Here is a 25,141-nt window from a genome sequence, read left to right as displayed (position 1 = left end):
AATGTGGTACATTTACTCAATGGAATATTACTCAGTTGTTAAAAATAAAATCATGAAATTCACAGGAAAATGTATGGAACTAGAAAAATTCAGCCTGAGTAAGGTGACCCCAAAAAGACAAATACGGTATGCACTCACTTATGTGGATATTAAATGTTAAGTCAATGATAACCAAGCTACCACCTATAAAACCACAGAGGTTGAGTATAGAGGGGGGGGGTGTCAACTGATAGATCTTCTTAGAAAAGGGAAATAGATTAGAAAGTTACAAATGGATGGAGGGGCTGGGGCATGAGGATTAAGCGAAGAAGGGAAGCAAAGAAGGGAACAAGGGAGAGACAGCTAAAATTAAGGCTCTTTGAGGGGTAGTACAGAAACTTAACACAGTAGAAGCTTCCTAAAATATTCATGTAAGAAGATCTAAATGAAATGGCCAAATAACGGGGACGACAGAGCCCCACCTGAACTTCTCTTGTCACCAAATGAAGCTTCCAGTATCAGAACTGGGTTACAATTAATTGAGTTCTTGGTCAAGGGGTCCCAAACAACCCAGACTTTTGCCAAGACTAGAAGTTGCTCTCCACAAACTGAGAGCGAGGCCCCATTGCTTAAGATGGCACCTCCACAACTCACCGACCATGGAGAAGTCAAGCTGGAGCCTGCACAGAGCCTTCACCCCTGCACACCAGTGTCTTTGCTACAGAAAGGTACTCTGGATACTACCAAAGGAGAAACAGAAACACCAACCCAGCCACAAACTCTCTATCCTACCATGGTGTCTTGCCTGAAAGATATGCTAGGGCACTGGTGGCACAAAATCTGTGGGAGTAACCAACCAGTACCTGATTTGATGTAAGGCCCACTCCACAAGATGGAACCCATATCCGACACAGCCTGGGTGACTAAGAATCTGAGACTAGATATCTAGAGACCTAGGGAGGAAACCAAATACTACTGTTCTAAGGAAAAAAAAATTAAGTAGCAATAGAATGACTCCTAATGACATTCTGTTATACTTTATAGATCAGTGTCTTTCTCAGTCATCATCAGAGAAGCTTCCTCCTGCAGCAGATGGGAACAAACACAGAGACCACAGTCAGACATTATGCATAGAGTGGAACATTCAGGCCTAAAAGGGATGTTTCCATCAAACCCCCTGCCCCCCAAGGCTCAGGGAACCCCAGAGCAAAGGAGGCAGAGTGTAATAGTCAGAGAGGATGGCGAGCACCAAGGAATGAAGGCCATCTAAATGAACTCGATCAACACACACAGGAACGCGCAGAGACTGTGTCAGCACGTACAGGACCTGCATGGGTCTGCACCAGATGGAGTCCTAGAGCCGAAAGGAGAAGAGGACACAACCCCCACCCCCACCCAGAAGCTGTCCCCAGTCAATACACACTTGCAAATAAAAATTTAGTTTTCTCCAAGGGAGTCTCAGTGGGCAAACAAATTACTCTTAAGGGTAGGCTACATGATCAGCGCTAGACGGTCAACAGGAAATGAACACAAGGGCATCTCTGGAAGTCCCTTGTCTCATAATGTTATAATGTCACATCAGGCCTTGTTTTTTTTAATCTTATTTTTATTTTAACACACATACACACACACACACACACACACACAGGCTTTCGATTTGGATTATTTATGGGATTTCTCAGAGTGCAAAGGAGTAGGGCTCTGCAACTATGTTTCTTGTGCCTTTTCTTTCTTTTATTTCTTTACTTTTTTTCCTTTTTGGTGGGGGTCGTGTTCTGATGTTAAGTTTTTGCTTTATCTTATTATCATCTCTTAGACACCTGTTTGTTTTCTAATGAGAGACAGAAAAACCGGGTGGACCCAGATGGGAGGGGGTGTATCTGATCATGTCACATTCTACAGGCAGCCCTTCCCCTTCCTCTGAGAGCAAACATCGGAGCCCTGGGCCCCTCTATAGTCTATCCCCTGGACCTGTTTCTCCCTCTCTCCCTTGTATCCCTCTCTCTGGTCAAGCTGGGCTAGATGCCTAGGCTGCCTTGCCTTGAATGCTCCCACACACTATATGGCTACCTTCACCTGAAATCTTCCATTAAATGCCTCCCTCCCCACTAGACCCCTTTAAATCAATATGTCCTTTAACTCTTCTTTTCTTTCCCCCTTTTCTCTCCCTTTGGTATTAATGCTTTCAAAAATGACATAATTCCTTAATTTACTATATTTATTGCCTGCTTTCCCCAGTTAGGCAGAGGACATACTTAGTGAAGGCCGGAATTTGTCTAGGTTGTCCACCCAGTGGACTCGAGTGCTAGGGATAGTATGGCTCTTTAGTGAATATTTGTGGGGTGGGTGACAATGGCCTCTGCTTGCCTCACTTCCTCTGATTCTATGAGGTACTGATGACTCCCTGCATGGTAAACTGGTGAGTAGATATCCACCACAGAATCCAACTCAAGAAACTGAGTTGTAATAAGCGCTATGGCTGGGAATCCGACGCTCCCTAAAGATTCTCAGGATGGATGCCCGGGCCACAATGCAACAGTATTGGGAGATGGGGACTCTGAGAAGTGTCCAGTGCTGTTCTTCCTGGGGAGTCCTGGCTGCCTTGGGGCTGGACTGGCCACTCAGGAGCAGATGAATTTAAAGCGAGATTACCTAACCACTCGGCCTCTTCCATGTGTACCTACTCATCACACTCGAACATGCTCCTGCATGCTTGTTACCATCTGGTGCATATCCTCAAAAGACTCCAGCGCCACACTGCTTAGACTTTCCAGCCATGAGAACCATGAGCTAAATAAACCTTTGGTTTTTAAATCACTCTGCCCTGGCTACTTTGTCACAGCAAGGGAAAAAAATGAACAAAGATACTAAAGTATAAAAGCGTGTGGCTGTCATCATTTAGTGAATGTTTACCATGCACCAGGCATGGTGTGTTACGTTTCATTTCATCTTCACCAAAGCCAATGAACAACACATTATTGTCGTCGTTTGGCACAGGAGTAAACTGGGCTCAGAAAGACTACACAGACGACATAATCTAAGAACACACCACTGAAAATGCCCAGGGAGCTCCCCGCAGACCCAGGGCTGAGCCCCACTTTGTTTCTTGACAATATTGACTCACATCTTCAACAGCGCCAAACAGTAAGAGCTATAGTTATGTTTTTAAAGGGCTCTGGGGTGCATTTAGTGATAGATAGAAAAGCAGGACTCAAAGAAGAGAACAGAGAGAATACTGTAAGAGAAACCATACTCTTCTTGATGTTTGATGAGACAAGTTCACACTACATAGCCCAGGCTAGCCGTAAACTTGTAATCCCCTTGACTGAGTTTCCATGGTGCTGGAATCATAGGACTGCACTATACCTGACTAAAGCTATACTTCTATAGTAAAATATATGACCATCTTGTAAATATCTGACCATCTTGTAAAATCATACTGATACTCTGACAGACAAACCAACAACAGAACATAGATGGTCCAGACTACTGAAGGCAGCCCTGGTCTCCCTAAAGGCTTTCTGTGGCCAGGACAACCCCTAACTTCTTTACTAGTCTTTGCAAACTGGCATCATGCTGCCCCAGCTAATGTAGTCCCTGCAGATCTTGACATTCAATAACAAAAGCCTATCAATGTATCAAGAGAAAAAACGGTATTCAGTAAGCCAGCTATTTCCTGGCCATAGCTTCTGGCATTAGGAAGTCTGACAGCCAGTTCACAAGACTAGCAAAGCAAAACCTAATTCAACTAGGACAGCTGGGTCCAGGAGGTCCAGTAAAGTTATGACTCTACTGGAAGTTCACATCTGTGAATCACCACCGTGGAAGGTCAAGGGCTTGGTCAACATCTAGACACAAAGGAGACAGAGACTATGTGCAAGAACAACCAGCAGGGCCGACCACTCTTCAGGGAGAGGGAGGATCCAAGTCAGTCAGTCACTTGTTTGACTTAGAACAGGCTAGGAGTGAAGACAGAGCTGCCAACACCCTGCCCGAGGCGTCTGGTGCCACCTCACTTAACTCTTGAACCAAAGACAGTGGAGACCAAGGAGGGGAGGCCAGTCCCTACATAAGAAATAGGACTAAGCTTCGTCACCTGCCAGGTCTGGCCTTCTTCCATGGGTTACTTCATCTTTTCACCAAAATTCACCATGGTTTCTATCCCAGGCACAATGTAAGGAAATATATGTTTTTACTCTTTCCAGACAGATGGTGGCCATCTCACAAACTAGGTGCAGAGGTTAAAAGAGAAGTAATACTTCAGCATCAGAAATTATCTGGTTTTGATGAAATATCTCATACATGGCTAACTCAAGTTTCCCTCTTGCATACTGATTCTCTATTTTGAGCTTAAAGATCTAAAATTAGATAACACATAAATGACCAAAATTCTTTTTCTGGTAACCATTAACGCCCCCCCCCATTTTAAATCCCTACTAAATGGTTTTAATCACGTAACAATCCTAGTCTTAATTTTTGAGATCTATAATTTGTAACAATTTTAATACCAAATAAACAGGCTGTCCTTAGGGGGAAAAAAAGATTAATTAAAAGCCTTCTCTAACTGCAACCACTGTCAGAGTTGTCCTGACACACGAATGTCTTTGGGGGAAGGGCGTACTTAGGATCTAACTATACTTAAAAAATAGCATTGTTGCTATGGAAGCAGCTCTATATTTTGACTGTTTTTTTCCTGATGGCAGCAAAGGCCATATTCTTTATATGCAGCTTTTCTCTTCACTTTGGAGTGCTGTGACAGTAATCCACCTCACGTAGCATGCCCTGCCTTGCCCAGGCAGTCACCCTTCCTTCATGCACTGCTGAGCCCAAGACACTGAGGGCAGAGCATAAATCAACTGGATTACACACACAAGTGCAAGCAGAGGCACATGAACGTGTGCATGAGTGTGTGTGTGTGTGTGTGTGTGTGTGTGTGTGTGTATGATGGGATCATAGAGGTCACCCAGCTCTCTCTTAGAGCTTGTCTGGTCAAACTCTAGCCCCTTAGCTTCCAGGCATTTCATCAACAACCACTAATCAAATCATGGATGTAGGAGTGAATCATTTTTGCTTTACACTGAGTGTTTCAAAATTTTTCCATTTCGGTGTGCTGGCCTTTCTTCATGGTCATCTTTGGAAGTAAGCACTTCTTCCAGAAGCCCAGGGAGACTGCTCTGATGTACTAAACCTCCCTGCTAGGGTGCCTTCTGGGCTCCCATGACACCCAACAGCCCAGAGGCTGCAAACTGTCAACCTCTGAAGGACTGAACACAGAGGAGCAACCAGCAGGCATGCACAGCCAAGCTTGCCAAACGGGGTAGGTAATCACATTGAGTAATGCTGTATTTCATAAAGATGAGGTGTAACCCTGAAGCTATGAAACAGGTTTTCTCCTGTGGATCATAATCTTACTTTGAAGGGAAATTCTAAAGAGGAGTTCCACATATACAGGGTGATGGATGTGCTTGGGTTTGGTTTGTTTTTACACAACGACAAGGCCCTACTTTGGAATTATTACAAAATCGCCAAAGGCACTACGAAGATATTTTCCACTGAGATATACTTATAGATCAAGAACGAATAAAGCTGAATCAATGACGTCAGCCAGTTTTCTCCTAATCTAGCAATTCAGCTAATTTCCACAAACTTCATTCTTTTCGTACTGTTCTCATCACCTGCTTGGTGGAAACAAAACATTAAAATATGATTCTTCAAAGAATTTTCAAAGATGCTTGAATAAATAAGTCTTACTTAAGTATCTAAGTGATGTGAGAGAGCCCTCACCCAAAAATGTTTATTGAGCAAACACCAGCAAGGAAGGAATCTATTAGTTCACAGGGGGTCGCTATCTAGACGCTTTTCAAGTGACAGTGTCTTTAGGAAAATTATTTTGTTTCTGTGAAGATTTAGTTTCTCCCTGGCAATAGTTCTGGTCCGGGATATATTTTAAATAAGTAAAAGAGAAACTGGGATTCCTGTTACAGTCACCCCTGTCTTCAGCAGACATACCAGTGGATCACTGAACTACTTATACTAGCCCATCTTCTGTTGCTGCAGCAAAACCCTAGAAGCTGGATACTTTATTGAGATTTTTATTTAGCTCATAGGGCTGGAAATCTAAGGGCATAAGCTAGGATCCTGGCAAGTCCCCAACCCTATCCAACTGCATTACAATAAGACAAGAATCCAAGCATGTTAATTTTTCATATTTATTTATTTTATTTTTCTGGATGAGTGTTTTGTCTCCATGAATACACGGGTACCACTTTTGTGTCTTGTGTCTCTGGAGCCCAAAAGAAGGTGTCAGGTCTCCTGGAACTGGAGTTACAGAAGGTTGTGAGCCACCATGTGGGTGCTGAGAACTGAACCCAGATTCCCGCAAGAGCAGCACGTGCTCCTCACCGCTAAGCTTCTCTCCTACCTCAACAGCATCACTTCAAAACAACAGGCTCCTGAGAAAAAAGAAACTCACATGCATCCACCATCTATCTCTGAGGACACGGCCCTCAAACCCTCACTAGCCTTCACCAGGCCTACCTCTTAAAACTTCCATCACTTCAGCACCGCTACAGTGGTGAGCACGCTTTTAACATGTTAACTTTTGGGAGGGAAACTACATCCAAATCATAGTGTATGAACCCTGTATGAAACCATGGCTTCTTTTTCCAAAGGGTAATATCTACAACAAAGTGTTTTCAACAGTATGCTCTAACCCACACCCTTGATCTGACAACTGGCAAGGATACTCAAGGATTACCAGTGAGCACAGCAGACGGATATACGGGACAAACAGTCCGTTCACATTCCAGGGGAATGGAGCAAGATGGCACACGACTTCAGTACACTACTCAGAATGGCATCGACTTTAAAATTACAGCTTCTTTATTTGTGGAATTTCCCACTTAATCTCTTTGGACTGCAGTAATGAATGAAGAAAACCATGCAGGGATAGATTTTAATGTGCGTTCCTGAGTAATGGACTTAAGAATGGTCTTCTTACTCTATATCATAATAGAGAGAACGACCTCGCCCTTACGATTGTGAAATCAACACACTTATCCTCTGACAGCTCAGGTTGCGCCATCAGCATCAAAACCCCTGTGCCACTCAAGCCTACCCTCCTCAAAGAACCAGGGCTTCAAGAGAAAGATGAGCTCCTGGCGCTCTATCTGTTCAGGTTGACTGGCAGTGAGGAGGCAGAATGGTGTTTTCCAGCCAGCACATGTGAGCGTAACAAGCACCTAAAAACACGGACGGCACCTTTCTAACTTGGCTACTCTTCACTCCTTGATGCTTCTGGTACTTTCTCTTCTCTTGTTCAACATTAAATGGCTTCCCAATTTCTACTAAAGGAAACTCCAGAGCATTAGCGGGCCGCCTCCCAGTTAGGAAAGTGCTGGCTCACGACATGTATTTGTGACCACGTGGGCCACAGTCCAAGCTCTACCAGAACAGAACACGCAAAATGGGCACGTTGCTGATTTCCAACCCAGGACTCCTGCAACAGAGGATCATCAGCTGGTAAAGCTGTCGGACTGTCACGTCAGGGAGCTTCTTAAGAGACAGGCATGTGCTCTGAAGTCTGAATCTGTTCTAGTCATTAGGCCTAAAGAGTAGAAGAGGCTAAATCGTACTACTAATAGCAAAGCCAGCAGTCAAGGCCCTTGCCTCCTGCCTGCGACCGAGCGTGCTTAAACACATAAAGCCCCCTTGCTGACCCATGTCCATCTCTAGTCCAGTAACCCATGCTTGGCCCAAGTTCCAGAAACTAGAACTGTCATGCCCAGTGGGAACCATGGATAGGCAAACCCCACTATCTGTAAATGATTCTTCCAAGAATATAAACAAACAAACAAACAAAATCACTCGTGTGGCCAAGTTCATAATTAACTTCTAATCCACAGCAAGGCTCTGGGCTGTGAGGAGAAACACTGCAGTTCTCAAGGCCATGCTGCTCAAGTTATATTGATCTTCATCAAATGCACCTCTGAGCTAACAGAAGTGATGTTCAAGGGCCGAAAAATGAAACAATGGGAAAGAAAGGTCTTTTAATGATCTCTCCTGGGATGATGTGAACAAGTGTCTCTTCATCCCAAACAAATGATTCTACCCAAGTCCAGGTTGATGAACCACAGAGTTTACTGAGGTTATTTACAGGAGGATGGGAAAGGGGTTACTTACAGGTGTGTGGGTGACAAAGGACCCACCCCAAGATGGGTGAAGACTCATGAAGGATGCACGGCAACACCCCAGCCTTGCTTCACGCAGCTGCATGGATGACTCCCTGTGAATCACAGCTTTCTTTCTAATCTTCCCCAGCCTCGCAAGCCTCCTCAGCCTCCTCAGCCTTCTGAATCTCTCATCCCTCTGGGAGAGAATGTCTTGATTTGGGGGAAAAGATCTATTTTTTGTTTTGTTTTGCTTTTCGAGACAGGGTTTTCTCTGTAGCTTTGGAGCCTGTCCTGGAACTAGATCTTGTAGACCAAGCTGGCCTTGAACTCACAGAGATCTGCCTGTCTCTGCCTCCTGAGGACTGAGATTAAAAGCATGCATCACCACCACCTGGCCAAGATCTTATAGAAGGCAAGATGATCAATAAACCATAATCAGAAATATCCATTTTGGTTCCTAGAGCATAAAACTTACAAATGGCACGCCAAGATTTTAACAAAAGGACAATGTCAACCAAAAGCAGAATTGATCTACAGATGCTACATAAAACTATTTGAGAAGATGAAATTGAACGTGAGGTTGAAACAGGTATTGCCAATTGATAGAATGGTTAGGCTTTTGATTTGCATTTCTAAAACATCTCACCACCACCACCAAGACCAAGAGGCCTTCTCCACTTGGTTTAGGTTTACAGGGACAGCTGTGGACCAAACAGTGATTCCCATAGGAAGATCAATGTGATATTTACAACCCAAAGCCTATTTCCTATTGTCTAACCAAATTAATTCAATGAGCAACCATTAACTTCTGGTCCAGTGTTGGGCTTTATAGGGTGAGAAGAGACTCTCTATAATTCATGTTTCTACTACAAAAGCCCTCTGTAGGTCTGTCAGCATTGTTATAACAAATCACACAGGAAAGTGCATGACGGTACCTGGGATTCACTGGACTGAAGTAGAAATACCTGCAGTGTGCACAGAGAAGCTGTCAGAAGGACTTTCCTCCTTGCTCTGCCTCTCTGGATCTGACACATCTTTGTCCCCTTTATGCTGGTTGGTTTCTATCAACTTAGCACAAACCTATACATATCTGGGAAGAGGGAATTATCTTTAATTTTTTTTATTGATTTTATTGAGATATACATTTTTCTCTGCTCCCCTCCCTTCCTTCCCCCTCCCTTTCAATCCTCTCCCATGGTCCCCATGGTCCCAATTTACTCAGGAGAGCTTGCCTTTTTCTACTCGAGGGAATCATCTTAACTAAGAAAATGTTTCCATGATTACTGGCTTGTAGGCAAGTCTGGAAGGCATTTTCTTGATTAATGATTGATGTGGGAAGGTTCAGCTCAGTGGACAGTGTCACCCCAGGGCAGGTGGTCATGGGTTCTATAAGAAAGCGGACTGAGCAAGTTATGGAGAGCCAGCCAGTAAGCAGCACTCTTCCACGACCTCTCATCAGCTCTTGGCTTCTGGTTCTGGTCCTGACTTCCCTCAGTAACAGAATATAAATATAAGTTGAACCTTTTCTTCCCCAGGTTGCTTTTGGTCATGGTCTTACTCACAGCAACAGAAAGCAAACCAGGACACCCAGCCTTCCCTTTGACTTTCTTTATTCACAAAATAAAAGTAAGAAAAGTAGGCCTGAAGATCACCTGGTCACAGACAGCCATATTTTCAATGGGAGAGACATCTTTTCCTGTAGTTCTGGGAATAAGAGCAAAGATGAAGGGTGCTGTTACTTCATTTTCTATGACAGTGAACTCTGTGTGTGTGTGTGTGTGTGTGTGTGTGTGTGTGTCCTTGCATCCAATGCCTCAGCCTTCTGGGTGCTCTTTAGAAAGGCTCACCTGGTATGGTTAGACTTGACATAGCTACTGCAGAGATTCAGTACAAGCTCTAGAGCAACCAATAAAGGAAGGAAATATTCTTCAGACTTCGTATGCATGAATAAACCTAATATAACCAACTCTGACATTATTCGCATGTCCTCACAGGCCAACAACGCTAATCCAAAGCAACTCCACACTCCCTTGTTCCCAGGCATCCTTAACACTGTCAGATTTCATTCAAATGAATGTTAGTATTGACTACAAATAAACTGGAATCTTCATGGGGATTTGAAGAAAAGTTTTACCTCTGAAGTTGGATGGGAGATATTAGATTTTTCCATTCTTTGGTGCTAGGAAAATTCACTATGCTGAGGATTGAGTACGGGGTGCCAAATTTTGGGCAAGTGTTATTCTACCAAGCTATACCCCCAACCCTGGAAACTAGCAATTTAAGAATTTCTCTCACATATTTTTGGCACTGCCCATATACTATGGCATACGGAAGCCTCAATCACTCCCTTGATTGAAGAATTCATAATCTGCTCACGGTGTCCACTTCAGTCTCAGATCAGCAACACAGCTCTACCCAGCAGGTGTCAGGAGGACTACGGAGACTAGACTCCTTCCACTTGCTTGTGCAACCCTGTGCTGAGCCCACCCTGAGTTTTAACTCCTCACGGTGTATAAAAGTGGTGTCCTATGAAGTTTCTGCTCACATTCACCAACAGAATTATTTTTAGACAACATGGAGAACACACCAGGGCTTTTCTCAGGTGAAGTTAGACTGTCAGTGCTCAAGTCCCTTCAAAAGGAGAGCTTCTCCCTGTATAGTAACAGAAATAGCCACATTTGTCCAGAACAATGATATATTTTTACCTTATAACTGAGTTTTGTAACCAACTGTGCATCTACCTTTCAAGTGGCTGCAGGGTAATTTGGGGCAAACTTTGTAGACTATCTTCAATGTCCTAGGGAGGCCTTACCCCATGCATTTCTTTGTAGACTATCGTTAATGTCCTAGGAAGGCCTTACCCCATGCATTTCTAGACACGAATGTTCTTCTGCTTCCACATGACTGATACCATACGGAATTTTTGGGTTTTGTCTTTATTATTGTGATTTTTTTTTGTAAAAGAAACAACTAAATAGGGCTAGAGCAGTCACCCAGTTGATAAAGTGTTTGCTTTACAAGTTTGATGATCTTAGCTCAAGTCCACAGAACACTTGATTAAAAGAAAGGAAAAAAAAAAAAGTCAGGCATGGTGCTGTCTACTTGTAACCTGGTGCCGAGGAGCGAGAGACAGAAGATCTCTAGTCTTCACTTGCTGGCCAATCTACCCTACTGAAGGAGTCCTAGTCCAATGAGAGACCCTGTCTCAAAATCAAAGTTGGTAGTGCCTGAGGAAGAGCACTTGAGGTTGATCTCCGGTGTGCGCACATGCGCGCGCGCACACACACACACACACACACACACACAAACGCGCGCGCGTGCTAAGCAAATAACATTTAGTAAGTGCCTAGGCATAGTTTATTTGACTCAGGCTCCTCCGAAGGGATGCTTACCTCGTGTCAGAGCATCTAAGCACCGAAATATGATCCAGATCTGAGTTCCTACAATACACCTTCGAGTACGCATTCCTCACACAAGAAGCCTCATTGCAGGCCTGCAGTCCACTGCAAAGCAATGACCTGGCCTGGTTACTTCCTTAGTAAAGCTTTGCTTTATCTCACAGGAATGATGCTCAAATGTGGGTGACATAAATAAACTGAGTGGAAATCTAAAAACTGCCCAATGACACAGTCATCGCAGAACCTACAGGAAGAGAGGAGTAAATTACAAAACAAACCTATGTCCTTTGAGGTTCTATACGACAATGGGCAGCTCGAGCGAATAATTTCTAAATATACAATCATCTTGCAAATTTACCAGCCTTATCATTAGCATTAGCATTATCAGAAGAGCATCAACTAAGTCTAGTGTCTCACACTGGGGTTCCAAACTCAGTGAGTCAAACCAAGGGGAACAGAACCAAATTTTGGCTTATGACAGAAACGAAGATCCTTGAAGAAATACATAAAGCCATCCCTCTTCAATTATGCTGGATTAAGGGAACGACAGCGTTCACTTTTCACTCCTAGTGTGAAAGCACCAAGAGGTGCTCAGCAGCTTACTGCAAAGAACAAATTAGCATCCTCACTTGTCAGTCACGAACAAGGAGCAACCTCTGGTCCTGCATAGTAGACCTCTATAGGCTCAGAGGAAGATTCTCAAAACACTCACACTTAGCAGCTAAATCCTGGAAACCAGACAAACCCTCAGATCTTGAATTTGATCATAAACCGTCCCTTAAGCAAAAAGATTCAAATTTAAACTAAAACACATTGTCAGTAGAATATAGAGAATCAATGAGAGATTTTCTCCAAACTGAAAATATTTCATTTACATTACCTACGCAGGGTTTGATGATTGCCCAAGAGAAGCGATTATTTGACAAGAGATTTCAAGAAAAGAAATATTTTTGGTAAATTAAACTTTCATTATGTCAGGTAAAATAAACTCAAAGACTACATTAGAAAAAAATCTAAAACCCGATTACAAATTCTTGTTCAATACCATCATCATAAACCATTAACAAGTTTTAGCTATGTAGAACCCACTGTAATTCATTTCAATTTGCAGAAATACGTCCACCTGGAAATGAATGGCTCTCACTGTTGTTTCAACACTGCATAGCAACCTGGTGTGGGAGAATTGTCTGTATTCTGTCAATCATATTTTAATAAAACGCTGATTGGCCAGGCAGGCAGTATAGGCGGGAAAGTCAGACAGGAAGTAGGGGTGGAGCAAAGAGACTGCAGGAAGCTCCCTCTGGCACTCCTGCGCAGACCACCGAAGAGGCAACATGTAAGCTGACAGCTGAAAAAGGTACCAAGCCACGTGGCTAACTTAGATCAGAATAATGGGTTAATATAAGCTGTAAGAGTTAACAAGAAGCCTGAGCTAATGGGTCAATCAGCTTTATAACTTATAGAGATCTCTGTGTGATTGATTTTCTCTGGGACTTGCCAGCTGTGGGGTACCGGGCAGGACAGAAACCCCAACAAGCCGGCCCCTCATGTTACAGCAACCCACAGTTGGATCTACACTATGACAATTCAGCATCTTCAGGAGCTAGGGTGAAGGCATAAAATCCTAGTTATATCTATCCAAAAATCATTCTACAATTCAGGATACCCTTCCCAAGACAACTCCCAACCTCTTTAGTCATTTTCATCTATGCAATTATCAAAACGTTGCTTCCAATGCTGTGTTTCTTAGACCCATTATTCACAGATCTTTTTTTATTTTTATTTTAAAATATTTTACTGGAAACTTAAGAATGGTTAAGCATTGATATTTAGAAAGAAAAGTAAAAAAAAATCAAACTTGTTTATTGTTGCTTTTTGCCATTTGGTAGCATTTTACATACAGGCTTCAATCTTCAGAATACCCTGGATTCAGTAGAAAAACCTTTTAAATTAACTTTTGTACAATTGAAACTTCTCAGCAGTCAAAATTTGGACTGTAAAAATATACATGCAAAACACACTTTTCTGAAAACACTTAACTTTGAACAAAGCACTCAACTACACAAATGCAGAATGAAAACATCATTTCAACTCCACCAAAAGTAGTCATCATAAAAGATGTAAAAGTCACCTAACTTCACTAGGCACTGTTCACTTTTTAAACCGGAGACAACAGAAAATATTGTCCACAAACAATATCTCAGCTCTATGGCAGGTTTCAGAAAGTCTACAACTTCATGCTTTAATAGCGACGAGGTGAGTATGATCGCAATCTGGAACGTGACCTGTATCCTCCACGGCTGTAGTTAAGGAGAGGGTGACCGCCTTCTGTAAATTTGATCCCTGTTTTGAGCAGCTCTCCATCCGCCTCCTCCTCCACCACCTCCTCTGTACGACCTGCTGTAATAGTCCCGGTCATCATAACCCCGATCATATCCTCTGTCATAATAATCACGGCGGCGTGAGCTGCCATAAGTAGGTCTCCCCATGTAAATTCCTGGTGTTGGGGTATGGGACCTTTTTGTTATAGAGAAATCGACCCTAATTCGACGTCCATCAAGCTCCATTCCATTGGCACGTTCTTTAGCTTCCTTGGCATCATCTACATTTTCAAAATATACAAAGGCAAATCCTCTTGAGCGTCTAGACTGCTGGTCATACACAAAAGACACATCAGCAATGCAGCCATATTTAGAGAACACTTCTCTTAGGTCTCTTTCTGTGGTGTACAGGCTCAACCCGAACACCCCAAGACAACAGTTGGGGTCAGGATTTGCCCGATTCCCAACATGACGTCTTCGAGTGGACATGGGAGAATGGCTGTGGCTGTGCCGCCTGCGATAATCTCGGCTGTAAAACCTGCTGCGCCTGCGATAATCTCGGCTGTAAGACCTGCTGCGAGATCGTCTATGGGAGCGGGATCGTGATCGTGACCTTGTGTAATGCCTTCTAGAACTTCTTCTGGATCTAGACCTAGTTTCAGATCTGGACCGTGACTTTGATCTAGAACGCCTCGTATCTTCCTTGGAGCGAGACCTTGCAGGGGTGTGCCGTGAAGATTTCCCCGATCCGTGAGCACTTCCACTTCTGGAAGCAGAACGGGATTCCCGCTCGCTGTAGTTCTGCTCGCCCTTGTAGCTCATGACTCCGGATGGCTGTCACCGCTGCTGGCCTGGACGGAAGCTGTCAGGCTCCTGCCTTCTCTACAAAGGCCCCTTCGCAGCCTCTCGCGACATCGTCGCACTCTGAGAGCCCAAGGCCGACGCCCTCCGCACCTCCTCCGAGCTGCTCTCCCCTCACAGATCTTTTTGCTTATCTAGCGTTTTTCTTTCTCACTGGCCATTTCAATAAACTCCAAAATAAGAAGAAACTTGAAGCTTATTTTTCTAGATACAAAGCCTTTTTCCTAGATGTTTTTGCTAAAAAGTATCGATTCCTCCCTTGGCTCAAGGTGGAGTTAAGAGATGAAAGCTCAACATTTGCCTGCATTTTATGTCTACAGCCTTTACTTTGGCTGAGGGCACAGGGCTGTCATTGTCCTTACCCTTTCCCCGAGCCACCTTAGATTTCAGGAACTTCAAAGCCACCCAGGACAGACCACCCAGCAGATGAGACTAACTACCCACTGAAGAGGAGCTATATTCAGGAATATCTCCTGGGAACCACCTCACCACCTCAAGCAATAAAGACTTCTTTACTATTAATAATTTTAACTATGTGTACGGAGGGTGATGGTGCACATGAGCACATGTGTCTGCAGAAGGCATCAGCAGGCATCGGGTCGGGAGCTGGCGTTTCAACCAAACTCGGATCCTGGACAAGAGCAGTAAACACTCTTCCCCAGAACCAATAAGGACCTCTTTGATCACGGTTCCAAACCAGAACCGAGAAAACGATCAACCAGACCCCACATTGACCAGGACTGTTTATGTACACAGATCTCTTGCCTACACCCCAGTTCTTTCTGTAAAGCACACATGGGAAGAGTGAGGATAGGCTTGGGGGTCAGTGAACCTTTCATTTGTTCCCTCTTACTGATGCAGTCACAATAAACAAATTTCTCTGCTCAGCACTGCTCGTCTCTTTAATTGCATACAGGGAAGAGGTGGCCAAGCCTAACCTGCTGGGGCTGCTGGAGAAAGGATTTTGCTATCAAAACTCTGTTGCACATGTTATTTTACATTTTTAGAGAAATCTTATTTCAGCTCACACTGAAAAAATAAATTTCCCACCATCTCTATAACTTCTTCTCCACAGAGAATGTTTAATGCATCATTTTTATTTCTCATAAGCTTGCCAATTTTTCATCCTTTATCCCCATTCTGCTATATCTCTTTCCCGGGCTTTACACAAATTTATATAAATGTTTTGATTCTCTTTTGCCGGTAGCTACTCTGCTGCCCTGCTAGGGGAAAAAGGCATAAATAAGAGTAAAGCCAATGGGAGTATGGCAAGGACGTAGGATATTACTCAGTAACTCAGAGAGATGGGGAAGGAAACAAGTCCCTGGGGCTTCTGGAGTCACCACAACATTTAATTCAATTCGGTATATATTCGTCAAGCCCATTGTGAGCCTGGCATGGTGCAAGGTGAGAGATGAGCTACCCACAAGGGTAGGGCATGTAAACCAAAGTCCTCACTCAGCAAGGAATTAATTGCTGTTCTGTAAGGAGTTGGTAATTCATGACCAAGAGAATTCCAATACTTTGGCCAAGATCACTTTCTTCTTCTTTCTGTTTGAATTTGCCAGGACCCATGAGGAAATCCTTCAGTGAAGTAACCCTTCACGCTAGGACTCTTGGGACAGAACTTGCCTTTAGATTCCACTGAGCTAATTTTCTCCAGATACCCTCCGCCCCCCACGCGCCTTTCCCTTGAGTCTGCAGACGGCATCCCCACCCTCCAGGATCCCTGCTCCATTTCGTTTACATCCTCCCAGTACTGTGAAGTGATTTCTTCCTACAATAGGCAAAGATCAGAATCAAATTCAGTATGAGAGGGACCTAAACATCAAAGAACAAAGAACAGGTTGTGGGGTGGGGTGGGGGATGCTCAGCTTCGACTCATCCTGACCAAGGAGAAAGCACAACAAGATCCTATCAATGTTAGCCAACTTCAGGTTGAGGTGCTCCCGAATTACAAAGGGATCTGTTTTGCAACTGAGTAAAAATAAATGGAAAAACAAAATACAAAAATCGTGCTGAGCAAGAGACGGTATTGTTGCGGACTAAAGAGATGGCTCAGCAATTAAAAGGGCACGCTGTTCTTTGCAGAGGACAAACACACCCCTGAACCCACCCACACATAGAATTGAAAATAATAGATTTAAATAAATAAATATAAAATAAAATGATAAAATTTAAAATCCTAAAAGAGAGGAGAGAGTGCTGGGAACTACCCACGTCTCACCTTCTTTCTGAAATAAGCCTAGGCCGTCTCCAGCAGGAAGAACGCCCACACCGAAGCCCACCGGGTCACCGTGAGAACAGCAGAAGACACAGACTTTCTTCCAAGACTTCTGAATGAGTATTGTCAGCTTTAGAGACAAGGCCTCTAATGTGTCACTTTTGTTATGCATGAGACTTCATCAGATTGGGATGGAAGAGAAAGAACGACGAAATCTGATCAGTTACAACTGCTATTTCAAATGTCAGAGAATCCCCTAAGGGTGGTGGAGCCTTCAGGAGAACATGCTTTCCGTCCAGTTAGCCCTACTCGTGACTCTGCCCACTTCTAAGCTCTTATCAGGGATTCCTTTCCTTAAGACATACAACAGGTTTTTAGTACCTCTTTGATAGCTAGTTTTTTGTTTGTTTTTAGTTGTTGTTTTGAAACAAGGTCTCTCTAGATAGCCGTGGCAATTGCAGAACTCTCTGTGTAGAACAGGCTCGCCAGGAACTCACAAGAGATCTGCCAACCTCTGTCTCCCAAGTGCTGGGATTAAAGGTGTGTACCACCATGCCAGACAATAGCTAACATTTAATTTACAGCTCAATTTAACAAAGCCCCAGGTCCTAGCAAATGACCTAATGATAATCCACTGTTGATTTGGATTTGAATGAATGAATGAATGAATGAATGAATGAATGTCAAGGCAATAAAGCAGTGTTTTCCCGCTGCTAGGAGGGGTTCTGCTATGGAATGCCTCACCTAGAGGCACAAACCTGAGCTCCTGGAGTTGCTACAGAATCAATTAACTGGGTTTTTGTTCTCACTCAGCTGCCCACCTAGTCAGTGAAAAGTAATGTTTCAGTTCAGGATTTATGTTTGATTTGCAGACACACCACCAACAAAAACAAGCCATTCCCCACTGTGATGTAATAATATTAACGTTCACACACTTCCCAGTTTAATAGAGCAATTTGAATGTTTTACCAAGTGCACTGAGTCATCTACCTACTCAGCAAGGAGATGCTGAATTGCTACCATTTCTATTTAGTCTTCTCCTCCCTGGCAGCTAATCTTAGTATTATTGGTCTGCTGATCCTCCAAGAACTCTGAGTTCTATCAGTCATTTGAGCTAACAAAGTTACAGGCCAAGTTAATAAAATGTAAAAATGAGAAGCCAGATTCCCAGTGCTACCTAATGGTCCCCAAACTCTCTTCCTCTCCTGACAGCCAGTAACCCATCTGTTCAAGCAGTGCAAAAAATGGACCCTGCCTCTGCAAACTCTCCCTTTCATCACAACTCTTAGTGCGACCAAAATACACATACTCTACACACACGCCAGTCACATATACATACGCACACCATACATATACATACACACACACCACACATAAACGCAGCACACACACACCACAGTACACACCACAGATACATGCACACAAACATACACATACCACAAACTCACACTACACACACACCACACACATATACATACCACACACAGCATACGTATGTACACACACATATACACACACCCCACAGGCACACATGCACACATTTATACAATACACATATATACACGCCACACACACACAATTTCTCCACACTTGATAAAAGGGATCAAAAAATACCTCTGTCAAACTTAACACTCATCTGGCAACCCAGTAGCCATGAATGGTTTCCCAGAGACCTCGCAGACTGCCTTAAACATCCTTGTCTGCCTTTCCTCATTCCCACAAAAGTCATGATGCTTCAAAGGGAACAGCGAGTTATTAAAAACCACTTATTAAAGCTATCAAAGCAACCCAAGATGTTGTCTGAAAGGGAAACATGTCTGTGTATTTCTATACGAGCGTGCAGTGGGCTAGCAGATGCAAACACTGCATGAAGTGGATGGAGTGGAGCCTAACATGGAACTCCTGAGGCTGGATTCAAAAGAAAGAAAATATCACCTAAGGGATGCTCTGAGCTTTACATGTTAAAAGCTACCCAATAAATGTATATCCATTCAATTACAGGAAATACCATCTAAGTATATATTTAATTTTTTTCCCACTTATTTTAGACACATAAAATGTAATGACCACAGTTAGTTGCTCACCAAAGATTCAACTCTATGGAGAAATGGGGCATAGGGACAAAGAAAGAGAAGAAACACCCATTTACAGTGTCACATGCATTCAAAATTGGACCAAAGCCTCCGTGTTTCTCTTACTCCTCACACATGCAGCTGGCTCCTTACAACACCATGAAAGGGGTCAAAACGAGGCTCAGGTCCTTCCTGAATAGCCTTTAATGGAGCAAGCATTGGAAAAGGCATCCTGGACGTATTTCCTGCATTGTGGGGATATCTTCAAGCCCCATGAAGGTAGGCAGTGCCAGCTCCTCGAATCCTCTCCCCATTGCTACCTTCCTTGTCATTTAACAAGCAATCTGACCACACCTTCACACAGAAATCACACTTCCCAACAAGCAATACTTGATCACACATATCAGGGTTGATTTTCCTTCTATGGCATTGATTGAATCCTTTGTTTGTGACATTTAAGATCCAAAAGGGGGGGAGGGGTCCCAAATGGTGAGTGCATGACCTGAGAAGTAGAAACCCAAGCTGGAGCTCCCATGCACTTCCTTCCCGTGTTTATACACTGTGCCTCTTTGCCAATCACATGAGTTTGTTCAAGGGAAAATGTGGTTAGTTTTTAACTTGGTTAATCATGGGTTTGTTTTTTTTTTAGGTGAAAAAGAAAAATGAAGATTTCATTCTCACACATTGTATAGAAGTATCATGTGAGAGATTCTATCATGGGGCCATGTGTTTCCTGATACTTGAACCTAAAGTGACTTGGCAAAGACGCAAATCAGTGAAAACGGGAGAAATGTGTGGCTTGTCAGTCATTCTAAGAGCACTGCCTTAGTCATCACCAGACACACAAAGACCTACAGAGCAGAAGAGATGGGCAGCCACCATTTTCACTCCTACACCGACTTTCTCTTTTTGACTACAAAATGTCATTGCCTTCTGCTAGTGCTGGGGATTGAACCTGTGCATCCTGTATGCTAAGCAGACACTCTACCACTGACCTACATCCCTAGCTCTTCCCCCCACTTTTACTTTTTTGAAACAGCTAGCATATCACCTCCCAGGAAAGAGGCCAAATGGCCATGGGGGCAGGAACCAACAGAGGTAAGGACAGCAGCTCCCAAGTAGTTCTGTGGTTTCTACAGAATTTTTGGAAGTCATAATTTCTGAGTAAATCAGGTTCCCTAGCAACCAAATGCTCATTTGAATTTTCTTCCCCATTCTGCTACCCAGTCCCCCTTAGCTGCAGTTGCTGATGGAAATATCAGTAAAAAGGATGGAGGAGTAGACCTGGGGACTTGAGAAGATAACACATCTATCTGTACCACCAAGCCTAAGTAAGAATTATCAGTGCTCTCTCTGCTTTATAAAAACTTCAATACCAAAGACAAAAGATGGGGGAATACGTTTGAGTTACCATTTATAAATCTGAATATGTAGGTCCTTTAAGAAGCAAGAGATCGTCACAGGTACTAAAACTTGACAAGCTGGAGAGAGACCCAGTGGGGCTTGTACCTAAGGAAGGTTTGGAAGTTCACCTATCTTGTCTTTTAGTAGTTGTGTGATTTCCTCATTAACATTTCAACTATGAGTTTATCTTAGTGGATGATGTGGAGACTGGATCCAGTTTCCTCTTCTTTCAGCATGCTTATCTGGGTATTGCAAGCCCTTGCTTAAAAAAGTCATTTTGCTCAATGAATTTAGGTAGGCCCCAATTATAGAATTAATTTCCATAAATAATCAGTTGTATTTCTACAGTTCCTATTCAGTTCTGTCCCTTCATGCTCCAGTACCCTTCTGTTTAATCATAGAGGTTGTAGAATATCTTTTAATATTAAAACCATTCATGGTACAGTACCATCTCATGTTTGGCAAATCTGCTAATGTCAAGTGTTGGGCAAAGACATGAAACAGAGGGGCCATGCTTATGGCGCTGGTGATACTAAATTCGTGCAATGGCTGTGGAAGGATGGCTTGGAACACATCATGTCCTTAGCCATCAGGATAGTAGAATGGGGTCCCCTTAGACTGTGCAGCAAGACTGGACTGGGAGCAGAAACTTCAGTTTGCCATACCAGCATTACCAGTTTTTATATGAGCTGGGCTGATTTCCCATTGAGAAACTCTTAAACATGTACAAGGATGCCCAGAGCAGTGCTGTTCAGGATACAAAACTCCTGAGATGCCCAATGCATCTGCCTGCGGTATACTGAGTAAAGCATCTCTGCGTTCGCACAGACAGAATCGAGTATAACCTACACATTGATAAATCACCCTGTGGTACCCTTCTGCCTTGCCTTCCCTCAAACCTGCTTGCTTTTAAAGTTACCGTGTCTGAGGGGGAAAGCAAGATGGGACAGCAATATAGTAGGGCTCTATTTATCTGACGTTCAACAATGTTCAGTAAAGCACCTTTTTGTTTAATGAGAGACCTGCTCGTAGGAATGTCATATTCAGAGAAGCAAGGAGATGGTGATAGAATGTGAGGGGCTGTAGATTATTCAGACTGACGGCCAGTGGTGCTTGGGAAGGGGCATGTGGAAATTTCATGGATCCAGAGATAGGCATACAGATGTTCATTTGCATTCATACTTTAAAATCTACACGCGTTCTTGGTTATTTCACTGAAAAAGAAGAGATAAAACACATCTATCTGTACCACCAAGCCTAAGTAAGAATTATCAGTGCTCTCTCTGCTTTATAAAAACTTCAATACCAAAGACAAAAGATGAGGGAATACGTTTGAGTTACCATTTATAAATCTGAATATGTAGGTCCTTTAAGAAGCAAGAGATCGTCACAGGTACTAAAACTTGACAAGCTGGAGAGAGACCCAGTGGGGCTTGTACCTAAGGAAGGTTTGGAAGTTCACGGTAGCCCTCTACGACAAGGCTCTCCAAAACAGCAGCTACCAACCACACAGGGCCACTGAGTACCTGGGAAGTGAATATTATTTGACTTACTCTTAACTAAATGAAATTTAAGTTCAAATACTCATACTTCATTCAGTGATTAGGAAATGCTTAGTTACACTTGGGACGTGGTTATAAGAAATTACTGTTTTTCAACTGCAAATCCCTGAAACCTAGATACAGGTAAGAACTTACAACGAAAGCCTACTGCCCAAGTTGAGATATATTAAAACACTGGGATGAACAGATATTCAGATGTTAAGGTCACTTATTGCTGGTGCAGAGATCCTAACTCAATTTCTAGCACCAACTTGGTGGCTAACAGCTGCCTGGAGCTCCAGTTCCAGGGGTCGGATGCTCCTTTCCGGCCGCCAAGAGGTGCTGCTCCCAGGGTGCATGTAAATACACACGCACACATACATCCACAAAATTCTTTTCAGTCTTGTTTCTTAAGTTAAAACATACATAAATCGTTAAAAATTTTAGTACGGGGGTGAATGTGATCAAAATACATTCTACATATGTATGAAATACAATGTAACATTATTTTTTAATAATAAGCACTAATAAAAATTCAAATACCAAAATTTCAATATTGATTACTTAAAATAATATTTTTGAGTTAAAGATATATTATTATAATTAATTTCATCTATATATTTACAGCAGCTACCAACAAATCATATGCATGGTTTATTTTATATTATTAAAAAGTATTACTCTAACACCTGGAAAATGAGAATAGTTTTTCCAAAGTATGACTCAAAACCACAAAGCAATAAAAAAGACAAAATTCATTTACATAATGAATAGTGCAATCAGTGAAAATGACAAATGGTAAATTCAAAAAAAGTTCATAAACATTAGGAATCGTATCTCCAATAACATAAAGAGGGAAATATTAAGAGATGATTCATGGGCAGGAGGGACAATTGAGGCAGGATCAAGAGAAGAGGGGTTCAAGCCAGCTCATTTTAAGAAAGATACAAAGAGGGCTGGAATGAAGTCCAGCTGGGGACGTGTTCACCTAGAATTCATAAAGCCATGGGTTTGATCACCAGCACCACCCAAACTGGGCATGATGGTGCAAGAGCTGTTACCCAACACTTGGAAAATGAAAGCAGGAAGATCAGAAGTTCAAGGTCATCCTCACATATGAGGGGGGGGTACTGAATTACATTACGTATATAATCATCTCTCACTATTTAGATAACAAAAAATACTAAGGTTTCACAGTATATGGTTACACGGGATATATAAACACTCCATACTTATATGTGGAAACTATATATGCACAGAAACCTCCAGAAATATGTAACCCATGTTTTAAATAACTTTACTTACAATATAATGTCATGATTGCTTAATTTTAACCTCTTATTATGCCTAACTTATAAAACAAGATTTATCAGAGGTACAAGAAAAAAAAATCCATTGGGGATCTTGTTCTGAGGGCAACAGGGAACTACTCTACTGAGCAAACTGCACGGTATTCATCCTTTGGCCCAGTGATTCTACTTCTTAGAACCTATCATAAAGAAAGGCCACGGAGAAGACTAGCAAACATTCAAAAGGCCATTGTAGCCCCTGTACACTCAAGTCTTCTGCCTGATTTTCAACTAAATCTCCATCAACAAAAGCAAACAATTTCCCACTACAATGAAGTGAAGACTAGAAGCAGCCATATATTCAGATGAGTAACAAAGCAGAGTCATAGTTGTAAGATGTCATAAGAAAACTCAGATCCCTCAAATACATTACAAAGTGTAAAAAGGAATGTACAGAACTACATGAAGCTATTGTTTTTCTAAGAAGAAAAAAGTCACAAGTTGTATTACTAAAATAATATAATAAACAAATATGCACTGAACATATACATACGTGCATATTAATTAGTGTCTTCCATATATACACATGTGTTTATATCCGCATCTCAGTAGGTATATACATATATATAAACCTTCATAATTCTGCCTACTAGATAAAACAAGCAAGGTAGCAAAAAGTCTTAATATCTAGGCTCTGGTATGTAAATACCATTTCTCACTAGTGAAGATCAAGGTAGGAAAAATGCAACATAAATCTGAAATACCTTGTTGAAACAGAAAGCAATGAATCTGCCAATGACTTCCTACTCTTGTCAAGCAGATTCAGAAACCAACTTAAAGACTCTCCCACTGGAAAAAAACGTACAAAGAACTTCAAAAGAAACAGCCATCTGGAGGCTGAAGCAGGAAGATTGCCAGTTGGAGGCCAGCCTGGTCTAAAAGCAAGACCCTGTCAAGAAAAAACATGTACAAAAATCAATAAATAATCACAGAGGGCTTAAATACAAACTTCATTAAAACCCATGTGTTCATAATGGTATTTACATAAACAATACAACAAAAGACTACACTGATCTCGTTTGGAGGATATTAGAAAAATCAACTCATTATTTTGAACATTAATTAACAGAGGGAAGGAAACCAATTAATAATCGTACCAAATGACATCTATACCTCAAAGTAACCAAATGGTTGATATGTTTAATGAGAGAAAAGTTCCAGCTAGCAAGTTCAGATAAAAGACTAGCAAGGACAGACGGAAGGCTATCCTGATGTTATAACCTGTTCTGCAATGACAGTGACCCTCGGCAACCTGAAGGGCCTGGGAATAATTCTATCGTGGTAGGAACAGGTTGACAACAACAAAGCCCATTGAGTCATCCATTAGAGCTTGGATTAGTCTCAGTACCTCACTTACTACCCTCCAGACCTCAGTCAAGGTCCTTTCTCTTAACTCCTCTCCCAAAGAAGCAGGGTGTCTGTGATCACATGTACTGGGATGGGTACCACACTCCATGTGCAGGAAAAACAGGAAAGAAAGAAATGTAAAGATGCAACCAGAAGAGCCACAGAATGCAGAAACCTCACAGGACACGCTGCTGTCTCTTCAGCAAACAAGCTCTAGGGAAGAAAATGAGGAAGGGATGCAGATAAAGAGAGGAAGCCTATCTACAAAAACAGACGCATCCCTCAGCCGTGAACGTCGCTTGGATCCTGCATGTCACAAAGGAAATCACTAAAAAACAGAAACAGGCAATCAAGAGAATCTGCTCTTGGGATAGTTGATAAATAAAAGACTTGCTGTTGAAACAAGTTTAGGCCTGATAATATTATGATTATATGAAAAAATGGTCCTTATCTTTTAGAAAGTGTAACCCAGTA

The 25,141-nt window shown here is 42.4% G+C and overlaps 2 protein-coding genes across 2 annotated transcripts in view; both read right to left on the bottom strand.

Annotated features, from left to right (window-relative positions):
* The window catches only part of C5H1orf21 (chromosome 5 C1orf21 homolog), a 197,853-nt gene that overhangs the window by 162,345 nt on the left and 10,367 nt on the right, over positions 1–25,141 (bottom strand). The window lies entirely within an intron of this gene.
* Positions 13,396–14,770, bottom strand: LOC125398344 (transformer-2 protein homolog beta-like). Its single transcript, XM_085688123.2, is given in 3 exon segments — positions 13,396–13,856; positions 13,858–14,407; positions 14,441–14,770. Coding segments are annotated over 3 exon segments (867 nt in total). The 5' UTR covers positions 14,692–14,770; the 3' UTR covers positions 13,396–13,790.

Source organism: Myodes glareolus, chromosome 5 (assembly GCF_982192425.1).
Source record: "Myodes glareolus chromosome 5, mMyoGla1.1, whole genome shotgun sequence".
Taxonomy (NCBI): domain Eukaryota; kingdom Metazoa; phylum Chordata; class Mammalia; order Rodentia; family Cricetidae; genus Myodes; species Myodes glareolus.
This window is presented reverse-complemented; position numbering and strand designations above follow the sequence as displayed.